The sequence below is a fragment of the Taudactylus pleione genome, unplaced genomic scaffold, assembly GCF_031769625.1.
Source record: "Taudactylus pleione unplaced genomic scaffold, aTauple2 ptg000015l, whole genome shotgun sequence".
Lineage (NCBI taxonomy): Eukaryota > Metazoa > Chordata > Amphibia > Anura > Myobatrachidae > Taudactylus > Taudactylus pleione.
The window spans coordinates 26,664,562-26,680,642 of NW_028284417.1; the positions used below are offsets into that span (position 1 = coordinate 26,664,562).

Consider the following 16,081-nt stretch of genomic DNA (forward strand, 5'->3'; position numbering starts at 1 on the left):
TTGACTGCATTTTTTACCTTAGCACATCCCACCCATATAGAAATTGGAATTATCAAGTAAGTACCAGAAAGGGGAGGAGTCAGGATAGATCATTAAATCGCCCACCCTACAAGAAAAGTCTAGATCCGCCCCTGACCCTAAGGTCACCCTGTGGACCTTCTATGGATCCTGAAGTAGAAAATATGTACTTTCAGTGTCCAGTGCAATAGAGCACATATTGGCAAGAGATACATAAACATAATTCTAGATTTCTACTAAGTGACCAATCACGTAGGGCGGGTGGGGTGTCATCCAGATACTCTACAACATTCAAAACTAAAACCGCCCGAACTTATTATGATTCACCACTTTCGGCTACAATTAACTAGTTCATTAGTGCGTAGCTTCTCTGAGGCATTCAGGCAAAAGAGTTGTGGATGCTCTGAAACCTCTAAAACTTTACATACTGTACATTCTTGATATTTGCTGCCTAAACCAATATCTATATTGTGGAGATATCCAGGTATATTGAGCTTATTTTTAAATATAAAAGAACTAACAATCCCTCAAAACATTTACCTTCAAAAACTTCAGGTGCCATCCAAGCAGCACTGCCTTTGTTGTTAGTCATGTGAGTCTGAATATCACAGGCTGTACCAAAATCACAAATCTTCAAAACGGTGCCTCCAGCTACCAAGAGCAAGCTGTAATCAAAAGGCACACAACTCATTATAGCAGTAATTGTGTGATAAATAACTGCGTTTCTCACATTTATAAAAAGAACACAACACAATAATAGTGGACTAGAAACACAATGGAAATGAAATAACTAAATGTGCCAGATTTGTTTTGGATTTACATGAATGCAATAAGAATAAAAAAAAAAAAAATGTAAACAAAAAAGTACAATAACCAGAACAAACAGAAGTGCCTACTTTGGGCCGGAACATTTTCTGGCATTTGATATTGTAACCATGCTTTACTCTTCCTCCAAGATACAAAAGTCTAAAAGGGATCTAGGGCAAGGAGAGGAATAAAACTAGCATTTCTGGAGAGCTCTAGTGACATTTCTAAAAATTATTTACGTAAAAATGTAAATAAAAAATAAATAAGCACAGAGCATATATAAACATACAAATATATCAACTTACTTTGGCGGTTTAAGGTCCCTGTGAATAAGAGCCTTTGGTTTCATGCTGTGTAAATAGGCCACTCCTTGCGCACATTGCAAACACCAACTCATCGCATGAGCAGCTGTGTAGTAAGGCAGCGGTTCAGCACCATGCAGAACTGCAACGTAAGGATAACAAAGTAAGGACAGAAAACACCTTCTGTTGGATTACTGCAATGGTTTGCAAGCCCTCCGCAGATTTCCTTAGGGCTCATTTACAGTTGGACATAAGTGTGTTTTCTTGTATAAGATACAGATTCTTTACAGTACATGCACACTACTTTTGTACTTGCAGGACATGCTCCTTTTGCCTGGAGGAGCAGAAGGGATGGATAAGCATTGGCCCAGTGCAGCAAAGGCTTGTTTACGTAATGTCAACAAAAATTAGACGTGGACCCTTCTGCAGGTACACCACTTAGGAGGAGAATTGTATGCTGGTGCTGAATGAATTAAGTGAGATCAAGCATGGAGCTTGGACATTAAGTCCTGGCTTGCAGTTAGAGGTTCAATTAATTTCAGAAGTGTTCAATGGAGGTTGGGGAGTAAGGCTCTATGTAGGTCAGTCAATTTATTCCAGACCAGACATGGCAAACCATTTATTGATCTCAATTTATGCACAGGTATTTTGTCACACTGAAACAGGAAAGGGCCTTCCCCCAAACCACTGCCACAAATTGAGAAGTGTACAAGTTCATGGAATGTCATTCTATACTTTAAGATTTCCCTTTACTGGAACTCAAAGGGTCCAAGATCAAAAAATAGCCCCAGACCAGCTTTCACTCCGCACCATATTTACAGTATGCATTCAGGTAGGAACCATTCCGCGGTCATTCACAAAACTCAGTTTCATCCATTAAACTGCCAGTGTGATAGGTCACTCCAGAAAATGCATTTCCACTGCTCCATAGTAAAATGGCGGTCTGCATTACACCTCTAACAGCCAACGTTCGGAATTGTGCATGGTGATCTAAGAGTTGTGTGCAGCCTTTCAGCCATGAAAACCCAAACCCTCAAGTTCTAGAAGAACAGTTCTTGTGTCGAACTGCAATCAAGAACACACAATTGTTGAACGCTACAGGCTTCAGCAATCCTGTTAATGTTGGCTTGATTGACCTACTGCTGGTTTTTGCAATTAGGCGTTTTATACTTCAAAATAACAGTCCTTACAACTCCAACAGGGCAGAAATTTGACGAACTGACTTGTAAACGTGGCAACCTATGACAGTGCCATTTTGAAAGTCATTGAGCTATTCAGTGCAATATATTCTTTATACATTTTTGTCAATATAGTGTATTTATACAAGCGTGCAAATAAAAATTACATATATAATAGAGAACCATGCTTAATAGAAAATAGCAAGAACAAAAAAAGGTAAATGTTGAAAGCATGTAAAACATTTTTAAATGCTAGTCACAGGCAACCAGGTAACAAACAAAATTCTATGGTTCATTCGGGGTGACACTATTCCTCTATAACAAATGTATCGTTAGTTTTCTTTATTTTTTTTACCTGGGAAGAGACCTTAATTCTATACTAAAATGCATTAAAGCACCTTAATAATTATAATTTGAAATTCCTCATTTCACTGTTCACAAATAAGTTTCCATGCTATGTTACAGACACTTAAAAAAAAAAAAAGGTATTAAAGAAGCTTGAAGATTAATATTCCAAAAGGGCAGATGCACAGAATCGGAAGTAACTGCTCAACTGATGAGTTGTTTCCCAAGTAAGCAATTTCCTTTATTAAAACACTTTGCAAAGAAATGCATCTTTTAACTATGACCTATCAAGAGGTTGCCCAAGTTGAAAAACTTCAACTTCTATTTTCCAAAACATTCTAGGAGGGGTGAATCCATTGCGGGTGCGAGTCAGTGCGGAAATAGCCGCACTCAACAGCAGCCTGAATCCGCTCAAAACTGCTCGCAGCCCTATGGGCTGAAAGCGGAACATGAGGGGTGCGAGTTGTGGTGCCATTACTGGCATTTTAACGCTGTGGCAATGACAACTCGCACCCTTAAGGGATATTTAAAATTCTTTCATCCAATATAACTTTTATGCTAATAAGGTAAAAAATATGGAAAGTTTGTCGGAGATCAGGTGGTTAGTGTCACAAAATACAAAACGGAGGGACAAATTGGCAAAAGTTTTTTAATAAGTACTCCGTTAACAACACAACTCCCCAGAAGGTAGGTAATCTTCCACTGTTATAAGACTAAAGTCTTAGGGGAGAATTCAATCATTTTTGGGTGACTAGCTCCCGGTCGCTTTAGACGGGAGTTCATTCAGTTGTTTATACTAATGGATGCAAATGCCACAGGCGCCCATTATTTCTGCTTACACTCTCCTGAGGGGACGAGCAGAAACCCGTGAAAAGTCAGGCATTTGGGCAGCACACCCATCACATCCAAACCCGATGCATTTGGGCACGACAGCGCAATAAGTATGTGCTTCCGCGGAACAACAAATGAATATCACTAGTCGGGCTTGATAAAGCTCATAAAAGGAGGGAATTCAGTTGTTTTAAGTGCAAAAAAAATAAAATAATATGCATCAATTTTGTGGGGAATGTTAATTACAATATATGTAAAAGCATGTGTGTAATGTATGAACAAGTTTCATTAATAGTCCAATAAACTAAGTGACTTATGCTCTAGTATACAAAAGCAGATTACAATATATAGGTCTTGTATACTTACTATTCAATTATCAGTTCCATGAGCACAAACAAAATATAATGAAAAAAACTTTCAGATAGCTTTTCCAGACATTGGGCCCGATTCAGACCCAGTCGCTAAGCCGCGGACGCATGCTATTGGCGATTATCGCCCATCTGCGCATGCGGCAAAATACGCATGCGCGAACCAGTCACTGCGTCCGGGAATCGTGCGCTCGTAGTACACAGACTGGACACTACTTTGAGTGGCAGAATGTGCCGTTTGTGGGTGGTAGCAGGGGAAGGTGCTTGTGAACAGGGAAGTGGTGCTCTGAATGCAGGCATTTCTGGGCGTCAAAAAACTGAGTTTTATGGGTGTGCATAATTAGCATGGAAGCGTCACTGTACACGTCACTTGGTTGTATTTCAGCCTGCAGTGATCACAGTGCTTGCGGCGGGGTAGGGTCTACGTCAAGTGCTGCATGCTGCTCCGATGGCTCTCGATGGTTCTGATTAATCATACACTTCCTGGAGATGACGTGTGTTAAGAATGAAAAGTGAGCGTCCGGCGTACGTTCGCTCTGCCGTCGCTCTCTATGACATTGAGGGCGTCCTTACACCAGACAGTGCGATCGCGGAATTTGCATACCTGGCCCATTTTGGTTACGAGAGAGTGCAGCTTAGCGTCCGGGTCTGAATCGACCCCATTGTTTGATGCACCAGAAAGGACATATATTTCAGGTTTACAATGAAGGGAACTGAACATACTAAAACAACCACTAGAGGGGGAGATCGTTGTAGAAAATTTTTGTAAAAGGGATTATGCAGTGTAATTATGTGTGTATATATACACATGTATATATATATATGTATGTATATATATATATATACACACACATATACATACACACACATATATATCTATCTATCTATATCTATATATATATATATACACACACACACACACACACACACACAGATACATACTAGGGATGTGCAGGCTCGGATAGGTTCGAGTTTGCACGTGGAGTTCGGATTTTTCCCTCCAAAAAAACGGAACTCAGAAAGAGGCAAAACGTCATCTTACATGGACGAACATCATTATTCCTGGACTTTTGTATCTGTGCTGCCATTGCCTTAAGGTAGCCTGAGCCAAGCCAAATGAGGAAATGCACAAAGATGTTGCCAAGTGAGACCGGGCTGCAGGAAGACACTTGTTGAGATACAGAGGATAATTTATAAGTCTGCACCTATTTGTCAGAATCACTTCAAAGTCCTGTCTGCTGAGTCATGAAAGAAAGAACATTAGGACTTCTAAAAAATATAAACAAAGTTCATGCTTGACATAAAGATTTGTTTAGAAGGGTCATTGACAAAGCAGAAAACATTGTGTGACATGTGCCTATTTTCACCTATTATACAAAAAGTGCATGGATTTTTTTGCAGGACAAAATAGGGGCATCTGCCAAATAAAAGTGTTTCAATTCTCGGTTATGAAAAGCAATGCTCATTACTGTGTGCCGTGTTATTAGCCCGCATGGAACATGCAAGTTTCTCTTTGTGGGATGTGATTATTTAAGAGGCTGAAGAGTAGGATAAGCTCAGAGTGGGTAAATCTGGGTACACACCTGTGTGATCTCTCTTTCAATACGATGGTTCAATAGACTTCACTACTGATCTGAAGTCCCCTGATCACAGTGCCAATACGTGCGTACACACCTAGCGTTCCTGCTAGGCTGTTTTAGCGGGGCACTGCGCCCTGCCTGATTTCAAAAGGGAAGAATGCACCCTGCTCTTTTGCCGGTGCCCCACTAAAACATGGAGGGTGCCGTCCCCACCGCTGAATAGATGCCGTGCACAAGCGCACGCCATCTATTCATAGGGAGAGGAGGGCTTGAGGTAGTCCGGCCAGAGTTCTGGTAAAAGAATCACAGGAAAGTGAATGGCTGCCATGCGCATCTATTCACACTGCGGGGCGAGCTTGGTGGCAGTCCAGCATCTCAGAGTGTGCTGGGCATGACCCCTACATACAGTGATGAAAAGGGGGTGTGCTTTAAGACCACGCTCCCTATTAAAGGGAACTCGCACTTTCTGCCCTTTTCTGACAGGCGCCCTGCCCCCTGCTTGCCCAGAGTTTCCAAATTGAACTTAAATTTTTAACTTTGTTAAACATCATATTCAACAACTGTACTATGTAAATGTAAATCAAACATATGTGTAAGGACAAGGCTATACTTCGACCAATGAGTCAGTTATCATAAACAGACACCAGTAAAAGAAAAGCTATAAAATATGCTGAGGGTATATTGATTTATATTTGACACTTTCCAACGTTACCTACAACTACGGTTGGAGGAGTGGGAATGTGCTAAAAGGTCTCTTATGAAGACATTATAGTAACACAGTTTAAAAAGATTTCATTCTATTGACGCAGAGAAAGAAGAAACAAAAATCACTATTGTGACAATTTTTTTTTTTTAGCCTCATGAGTATAAAAATTACCACAAAAGGAAAATCTCTTGCCGTCAGCATCTCATGTCCTAAGGAACGTCACAGCTTAACCGCTCAACAGTAAAGAAAGCCTCCTATTCTGGTGGCTCACTAAAAAGAGGACACCTTCTCCTCAGCATGACAAATCTTCCTATTGACAGTGAATAAATGTACACTATATAATTAGGCCCCACTAAAGTAAACACACCTCACTGCCTTTATTAGCCAGGCTGCCCATCTCTTAACACTCTTCTTCTACTGAGAAGGTCAAGACTGTTCACCAGATTCAAAACGTGGTTTTAGTAAGTGACTTCTACAATAGTAAGACTGGGTTTGCATGACTTTTCTTCCCTTATATTCAGCCTTGTAAATGCTGCCTAGCACTGTGAACGGATACTGAACTATTAACGAAAACTCCCATTTCTATGACATCCAATAATTATGAAAGCAGGAATCAAAACATGTAAAAACTACAAGCCTAGATTACACACATCTGGTTAATTCAACATATGATAGCAGAAAATGTCAAACCTAAGAAAGTAAGCTAAAAGCAAGGTATCATATCAATAGGAATAAAGACTAAAATCTACCGTATATACTTGAGTATAAGTCGAGTTTTTCAGCACATTTTTTGTGCTGAAAAAGTACCCCCTCGGCTTATACTCGAGTGAAGTGAAGTGTAGCGCTGACCGGACGGAGTTCGGTCAGCGCTACACAGCACAAACACACAGCCGCCGGAGCCGGCAGCTGTGTGTTTGCTGTAATCAGCAGCCGCTGAGAGTCTCAGACTCTCATCGGCTGCTGTTGCTCCCACTGCGGGAGCCATCTTCCGGCTCCCGCAGTGGGTAATGGGAGACACGTCGTCATGACGACGTCTCTCCCATGCAAAGCGGCCGGAGGAGCGGATAGCGGCGGGACCAGGAGTTTCAGGTAAGTGATTATTTTTTTATTATTATCACGTCTCTCTCTACTGGGGGAGGGGGACTACAGGTGGCGATTACTACAGGGGGCACTAAAAGGGGGGGATTACCACTGGGGGTACTACCAGGGGGAGATTGCTACCGGGGGCACTAAAAGGGGGGGGGATTACCACTGGAGGCACTGAAAGGGGGGATTACTACTGGGTGCACTACCAGGAGGGATTACTACTGGGGGCACTGAAAGGGGGGATTACCACTGGAGGCACTGAAAGGAGGGATTACCACTGGGTGCACTACCAGGAGGGATTACTACTGGGGGCACAACCAGGGGGAATTACTACTGGGGCACAACCAGGGGGAATTACTACTGGGGCACAACCAGGGGGAATTACTACTGGGGCACAACCAGGGGGAATTACTACTGGGGCACAACCAGGGGGAATTACTACTGGGGGCACAACCAGGGGGAATTACTACTGGGGGCACAACCAGCTGCTGCCATTTCCCACACTAGGCTTATACTCGAGTCAATAAGTTTTCCCAGATTTTTGGTTTAAAAGTAGGTACCTCGGCTTATATTCGGGTCGGCTTATACTCGAGTATATACGGTAAGTAGGATACATCATGACATAATAACACCTTTATACTTAAAGATGTCATCTTGCTGGGTCAATGTAAATAAAATAGTTGTTAGTAGAGACAGTAATAGAACAGAAGCTTAAAAATAACCCAAAGTACCAAAAACATTTTACAAAAAAAGCTGATGATTGTGATAATCATGTGCATTGCCCAATCGCAACCTTTATGCAGACAAATATATTCCAAACTGCAGCATACCACCGTTCTTTTCCTAGATGACATGATCTGCTTGCAGAGAACTGCAGACTGAACTAGATTCTTAAAGGATAAGACCACATGGAATTATCACCACCTCCTGAAATACACATTTACTTTTAACTATTAAATTAAATGTGAGTGTATTATCCTATTTTGGACCAAGTATTTCAATCTAAAAAAACACACCTTATAGTTCCTAAAGTTTATTAAAAAGATAGTTGCTACTAGTAACCAGGTGGAAAATAGTGAAAATATAAACTGTAAGAGGAAAATGCATTTTAACAGTGAGTGATTGTCACAGGTGAAAAAAACAGAAGTATAGAATGTAATTATTATATATTTGTGGCCAAATAGAGGTGTTATACGATGCAAAGAAGATTGATAACTTACCATTATATAATGAGCCTCCTTCAGCATATTCCATAACTAGACATACCTAAAATAAGTAAAAAAAAGTAAATTCTAAAAGAACATTACAGTAATTTAATAACAATTTAAAATAGCATAGCTGGGACTGCCACACTAAGCTGGCTACACACTACATGATGTGTACCTAGTGATGGCGCAATACATTGCGCGATGCAGGGGAAGATGGTGCAATGTGTTGTTCCAAGCTGCATTTAGCAGTTTGGCATCATTCATTGCATCATTCCATCTGTGCTGCACAGCAGACAGGACGATGCGATGAAAAATTCCCACACTATGCGGTCACTGATATATTGTGCAATGGATCGCATAGTGTGTACCCATCTTACGTAGAAATATTAATCAGTTATAAAATGTTTACTGTGAGCCCACACTTATAAGGCCCTGAAATGGACAGGTTCTCTATGCACAAGTGTATATTACACAGGAATCTGAACAAACAACATAACCTAGACAATGTTATATATACTGTTCATTACAGCTGTATAGTTTCTTCTAGATGCCTCTACATGCCTGCATTGTTAGCCATCTTCTGTGTAGATATAGTCATAGGTTAACAGTGTGAATGTCTTCTCACCCTATACATAGACTGGCTGTCTCTCAATTCAATCTTTTAATGAACAAAGCCTGAAAAGGTCAGTGCCGGCGTATAATAAAGTGATTAGACAGCATTTTTGTTTGGTTTTTTTTTAAACAAAAAACAGGACAGAAAAAGAACAGAAGAAAGGCGCTGAGGACATTCATTGTGTCCCCCATGAAATCTGAAAAAAGGATTAAATCTAAGTGCAAAAAACTAAATTTTCTCCCTTGTCTTTGGGGCATCATTTGGGACATCCCAAATCGGTTTCTAGGGCAGGAGAGCTCCTGGGCACTGTGTAGTGCCTTACATCCAAAACAGGCATCAGTGGGTGTCATAACTACAGAATTTTGTGACTGTTTGCGCAGAAGTAGTGGTGACTGCTCTTCGTGCCTCACAGCCAATGAGGCAATCACGATCCTAGCAGAACAAGGTTCAACATTATCCAGAACAGGCTTGACTGCCCAATGTAATCCTGGCAGACGACCAAAGTAACTTGACCGAAGAAATCCACTGGGTGATGGTCAACCTCAAAGGACAAACAGATTCATTCTGCACACCTTGTTTGTCAAGTACTAAGATCCTGGAAAATATTCAAGAAGTTAAGTGTCCTCTTAATGAAAAGGGCAGTCACGGTGCATAACCAAATTTATTTTTTGATTCATGTGGAACCCGAAACCTGTTTTATATTTGACACTGTCCACCATTGCCCTGTCCACATGGGAAGGACGACTAACAGGAGAGAGCTCCCAGTTAAGACACCCTACTTACTGTGGATATAACCAGGAGAAAGACAGTCCTCCAAGGTATGGAACTTCTGGTCCACAGAGACCAGTGGCTTAAAGGGTGGATGTTGCAAAGCCCCGAGTACCAGATTAAGGTCTCAAGGTACCACCGGAGGAAGGAAAGGAGGTTGAACAAACGGGAATGAAGGAATCTCTGGACCTTCAGGATCAAAGCCAGCTTTGGTAAAAAAAAAACAAAAAAAAAAACGGACGACACAGAAACTTAGACATGCAAGGAACTAAGGTGTTAGCCCGCATCTAGCTCTTCCTGCAAGAAGAAAACAAGCCTCAGACAAAAATATATGACATGTGAAACTCCTTTCACTCAAACCAGGAAATAATATGAGATATGGTAAGAACTTACCCTTGTTATCTCTATTTCTACGAAGTCCATAGGGTTCCACAGGATACCTTGGGGTATAGGTGATGACATCAGTCTTCAGGCACCACAGAGTTAAAGTATTCAGCCTCCCAGGATGCATCTGGGTCCCTCTCCTATACCCCGCCCCCAGGCCAAGGCATCTCAGTTACGTCACAAGCCATAGGCCGGAGGAGGAGAGGAAAGAGAAGAAAAAATCTGGACACTCACAAGAATCACATTCTCACCATAGGGAGACGGAAAAACCGGTGACCAGAATAAAGCCCATCTGCAGTACAGGTGCGACAGGGTGGTAGACTTGTGGAACCCTATGGACTTCGTAGAAATAGAGATAACAAGGGTAAGTTCTTACCATATCTCATATTTTCTACTTCAGGATCCATAGGGTATCCACAGGATACCTTGGGGATGTCCCAAAGCAGTATCCTTTAAGGGTGGGGACGCTCCTGTGCTGAGAGGAGAATCCGCCGCCCGAAGGAAGCATCCTGAGAGGCAAAGGTGTCAAAAGCGTAATACCTCACAAAGGTATGGACAGAAGACTATGTAGCAGCCTTGCAGATCTGAACTGCAGAGGCACCACGTCTAGCTGCCCACGAAGGACCCACAGACCTAGTGGAATGAGCCCTCACCAAGGAGGGAACTGGAAGACCTTCATGAAGATAAGCTTCTGAAATTGCCATACGAATCCAGCCTGCCAAAGTCTACTTTGAAGCAGGCCAACCCTTTTTACGGAAGCCATAGAGGACAAACAAGGCGTCCGACTTCCTAAAAGAAGAAATGCGGTCAACATAAATTCTCAATGCCCGCACAACATCTCAAGTGGTGTCACCCACTGACAGTCCAGGTGAATTGAAAGCCGGCACAACAATTTCTTCATTGATGTGAAAACTGGATACCACTTCGGGAAGGAATCCCGGACGAGTGCGAAACACCGCCCTATTCCTATGAAAAATCAGAAAAGGGGGTCTACAAGAGAGAACCCCTAAATCCGAAACCCTTCTGGCCGAGGCAATGGCCAGAAGGATATATTTTTTTAGCTGTAAGCCATTTAAAGTCCACTGAGTCCAGTGGTTCAAACGGCGGTCCCTGGAGAACTCTCAGGACCACAGCCCAATTCCAAGGCGCCACCGGTGGAACAAAAGGTGGATGAATGCGAAGGACACCTCGCATAAAGGTGTGCACATCAGAGAGCGCAGATGAAACCAGACTGACAGGGCAGACACCTGCACTTTCAGAGAAGCCAGGCGAAGCCCATGATCCAGTCCAGCCTGTAGGAAAGTCAACACCCTAGACATACGGAACTCCCTAAGGGAATACCCTCTAGGTCTACACCACCGGAAGAAAGTATGCCACACACGATGGTAGATTCTTGCAGAGGAAGGTTTACGGGCTCTTAGTATGGTTTGCACCACGGAGCTAGAAAACCCTCTGGATCTTAGCATGACCGTTTCAACAGCCACACCGAGTCAGGTCCGGGTGAAGACAAGGACCCTGTGACAGCAGCTTCGGTCGTAATGGTAACCTCAGAGGAACGTCTACTGACGACTCTGGAGGTCGGAGAACCAGTGCCGTCTGGGCCACTCGGGAGCTATCAACAGTAGCGTACCTCCTTCTTGATTTGAATTTCCGTATTACCCGCGGAAGAAGGGAAAACGGAGGGGAAAGGTAGGCAAACTGGAACGTCTACTGGACGGACAGGGCATACACCAGAGTCGCCTTTTCGTCTCTTGTTCGAGACCCGTACACCGGCAACTTGTTGTTGTGCCGGGACGCCATGAGGTCTATCTCTGGAAGACCCCACTTGTCCACCAGACTCTGAAAGACGTCCTGGTGTAAAGACCACTCTCCCGGACGCATGTCCTGCCTGCTGAGAAAATCCGCTTCCCAGTTGAGGACTCCCGGGATGAACACTGCCGATAATGCTGGGAGATTGCGCTCCGCCCAGACCAGAATACGGAACACTTCTGCGAGTGCTGCTCGACTTTGGGTTCCTCCTTGCTGGTTTAAATAGGCCACTGTGGTGGCGTTGTCCGACGGGACCTGCACAGGGTGACCCTGGAGAACCGGCTGTGCCAGCTGGAGAGCTCTTGACACCGCATGGAGCTCCAAAATGTTTATTGGAAGCTCCGCTTCCGCCCGAGTCCACCTGCCCTGAAACAAGTGTGGACCCGTGACAGCTCCCCAGCCCCGGAGACTGGCGTCCGTTGTTAACAGGACCCAGTTCGCCACCCAGAACGGACGACCCTTGTTGAGTTGGCAAACACCAGGTTAGAGACAGGCGAACGTCCGGAGTGAGCCCCATCGTCTGGGACTTGAGACACTTAGGCAATCCATTCCATCTGGACCGGATCAATAGCAGCAGAGGTCTGGAGTGAAATTGGGCGTACTCCACCATGTCGAATACCGACACCATTGAGCCCAATAACCTCATTGCCGAGTGTATCGACACTCGACGACACTGCAGACAACTGCGCACCCTCAACTACAAAGCAAGGATCTTTTCCTCCGTCACAAAGATCCACTGCTGCCTGGAGTCCAATAAGGCCCCAAGGTGCAGGATCCTCTGAGACGGGGTGAGAGTGGACCTCTGCCAGTTTGTCAACCAGCCGTGACGTTGCAGTACCGCAATAGTCAGATCCAGATGGTGTAAAAGAAGCTCTGGAGACCCCACTATCAACAGGAGGTCGTCCAGATAAGGCAACAATCGGACTCCCTGCGTCCGCAGGAGAGCCGCCATGACCTTGGTGAATAAACTTGGAGCAAGCACCAGGCCAAAAGGCAGTGCCCGGAAATGGAAATGTTCGTTGCAGATTGCCAATCTGAGGAACTGCTGATGGCGCAAAAGAATAGGGACATGCAGGTAAGCATCCTGGATGTCCAATGACACCATGTAGTCCCCAGGTTCCAGTGCCAGAATAATGGACCGCAGGGTCTCCATCCGAAACAGAGGCACCCTCAAGGACTTGTTGAGGGCCTAACATGCACTGAAACTCCAGCCTGGAGCATAGTGTGCAAAACCTTCCGCAGTTCTGAGGCTATGCTCCGGTCTAGCGGAAGGCCTGTGGTAAAGAACCGGGATGGAGGCCTGTGCCGAAAGGAGAGGACATACCCGTGAGAGACCACCTCCTGAACCCAAGTGTCTGTCGTAGTCCTCGACCAGCACTGGGCGAACTGAAGCAGGCTCCACCCCACTTTGGGGTCCCCCAAAGGGAGGCCTGGACCGTCAGGCCGCAGGTTTGTTATCTGACCTAGGAGACGGACGTCTGGTACTCCAGACCTGTTTCTTGGGTTTGGACAATTTCTTGGTCCCAGCCTGCCGTGGAAAGGACTGTACTTTAGGCCTCCCTTGGGCCCTGTGAGGCCCAAAGGATGACCCACCAGCACTAGAAGGAATCGTAGCAGACGTAAGACATGCAGATTTTGCTGCTGCCAACGTAGCTACTATTTTGTCCAGATCTGGATCAAATAGTACCTGTCCAGACCTGCTAATCCCTTTTTGGAATCCACGTCCGCTTTCCAAGAACGCAAGCATAAGGTGCAACGAGCAGCCACGGCTGCAGAGGAGATCCTGGAGGTGAGTATACAAATATCTCGGAGATTGCCCACCAACTCGGTCTGTTCAGCCGAACAGTCAGAGTCCAAAGACGCCTCCAAATTATCCGCCCAGCGCTCCATAGCTCTGGCTACCCAACACACGACCAGAGCCGGTCTGGATGCTTCCCTGCAAGGGAATAAATGGATTTGAGGCAGATCTCCACCTTGCGGTCAGTGACATCCTTCAAGGTTGACATCGAAGGCATAGGCAACGTGGCACTTTTGACTAGGCGTGTGACATGTGAATCCTTGCGTAGGGGATTCCCACTTAGAAAAATAATTGACCGCAAACGGATAAGCCACGGCTAAGCGCCTCTGGGGCTGAAACCGTTTACCTGGATTTTTCCACGCCTCCTCTAAATGATCAGAAAGAGGGAACACCGTAGCCTCACCCTTAATATCCATAAAAAGGCATATATGAATGTGGCCACCAAAGGATCAATATCCTCAATAACTAAAGCCGAGCGGACCGCTCGAATAAGACCAGGGATATACACCTTGGACTTAGCGTCCGGCTCTTTGGTACGGAGAGGTTCTTTGTCAAATAGATCCAGAATCTCCCCATCATCTGACGTCTCATCGTCATCCCCAAAGGAGCAATTAAAGACGCCACCGGCCGATTATGAGGCCGCAACACAGACTCCCCCTGTAAAACATCGGACAAATGCTGAACCAATGTAGTTAGAATATTAACCCACGCAGGCTCCGGAGAAACCTGGGAAGGGACAGGGAGACTGTGGGGTACCATCAATTATCTCGGGAACTCCCGCATGGGTGACGACACCACTGACTGCTGGGACAAACCCGTCTGGGTAAACGCAGGTGGCGGAGCTAGCTGGCCCACAAGGGTTGTAAGCGCCTTAGCGAAACAAGCCCAGGGAGGTTCCTGTACCGGGACCATAATCGGCCGTAACACTGCCAGGCACTGGGGACATAACCCCTCCGCGTTACCCTCCCCCTCCGCTATTGGTACCTTACATTTAGTACACATGAGCTGGAGAGGAAAGTCAGTCTCAGACATGATGGTAAGTATGTGACACTCACACCTATACGTATTGGTATAGTGTGAATAACGCCCTGCACACCGCGCACCGCAAGGGCTTTGAGCAGAGCAAGATCAGGGACAGTAATAAGGCTGACAGTAGAAAGTGAAAGTACAGACAGCAGGCTAGCAGATTAGTCACATACAATGCAGAAGAAACAAATCCCTGCACTATTATCGCTGGTTCTCAACTACTCAGACCCTCAGGCTGGTAGGACTCAGCGCTGCATACACTGACCTGTGACAAACAGAGGAGAGGTATGCTGGGGGACCCAGACCGCAATGCCACCGCTCACAGGCTTCCAGCAGCGTTCACCATGCTTCTAAGATGGCCACCGAGGAGCAGAGGATGAAGGAGGCCGCCGGCCTGGGGGAGGAGCGCTGACACACTATGGCCAATCTGAGCAGAGAGGCTGTGTGCAGCAGGGGAGGCGCCGGCTGTGAGACAGGGAAAGCGCGCTCCCCTGGCATGCATTTAACCCCTGGGACGCCGCAGCACATGCCGCTCAGCAGCGGCCCGCTGTCCCAGGGGGTAGTGGAAGCGCAGGTTGGTCGCCTGGCTACACGCTGCAGCCAGTCCCCAGGGAGCCCCCTGCCTGGGGACTCAGGACCATGTGATCAGCGGGGACCCACCGCGGGACCCCGCTGCTTACCTGCTATCCCCTGGGATCCGGCCATGGTCCAAGACATCTGGGGGCACCGCCAGCCGTGACCCCAGATGTCTACCAGCATCCCCGGATCAGTATCGGCGTTCTGGTACCGGCGGGGTGTAGGGGAGACGGCATGGACGTCAGTACTGACTGTTCATGCTGTACTCCCAGATGTGCAGCCAGCGCTGCCTTTAAAATCAACTTCAGGGGCTCTTCATAGCCCCCCTCTGCACAGTGCCTCCGACTCCGGCCAGGCACCGACGAAACTGAGATGCCTTGGCCTGGGGGGCGGGGTATAGGAGAGGGACCCAGCAGCATCCTGGGAGGCTGAAAACTTGAACTCTGTGGTGCCTGAAGACTGACGTCATCACCTATACCCCCAAGATATCCTGTGGATACCCTATGGACCCTGAAGTAGAAAAAGTGGTTATTCCATATCAAGCGATCCAGTGCAAGTTTACAGTAACATTTACTTTTATTCTCTGCACACATTTAATCTTATATGAATGTCACAAATAAACATTCTTGTAGTTTCATTTGAAAAGTTTTGAAAATAACAGAATGCAAACATTTGGGC

General features: G+C 45.5%; 1 protein-coding gene across 2 annotated transcripts in view; it reads right to left on the minus strand.

The window, feature by feature from the left end:
• Positions 1-16,081, minus strand: part of MAP3K7 (mitogen-activated protein kinase kinase kinase 7) — a 75,731-nt gene that overhangs the window by 32,417 nt on the left and 27,233 nt on the right. For both annotated transcript variants that reach the window (XM_088472066.1, XM_088472057.1), the window contains exons 4-6: positions 8,442-8,487; positions 1,131-1,269; positions 559-683 (exon numbers count right to left, since the gene is read on the minus strand). In XM_088472066.1, the coding sequence (XP_088328192.1) occupies positions 559-683; positions 1,131-1,269; positions 8,442-8,487 (310 nt within the window). The remainder of the gene's footprint in view (positions 1-558; positions 684-1,130; positions 1,270-8,441; positions 8,488-16,081) is intronic.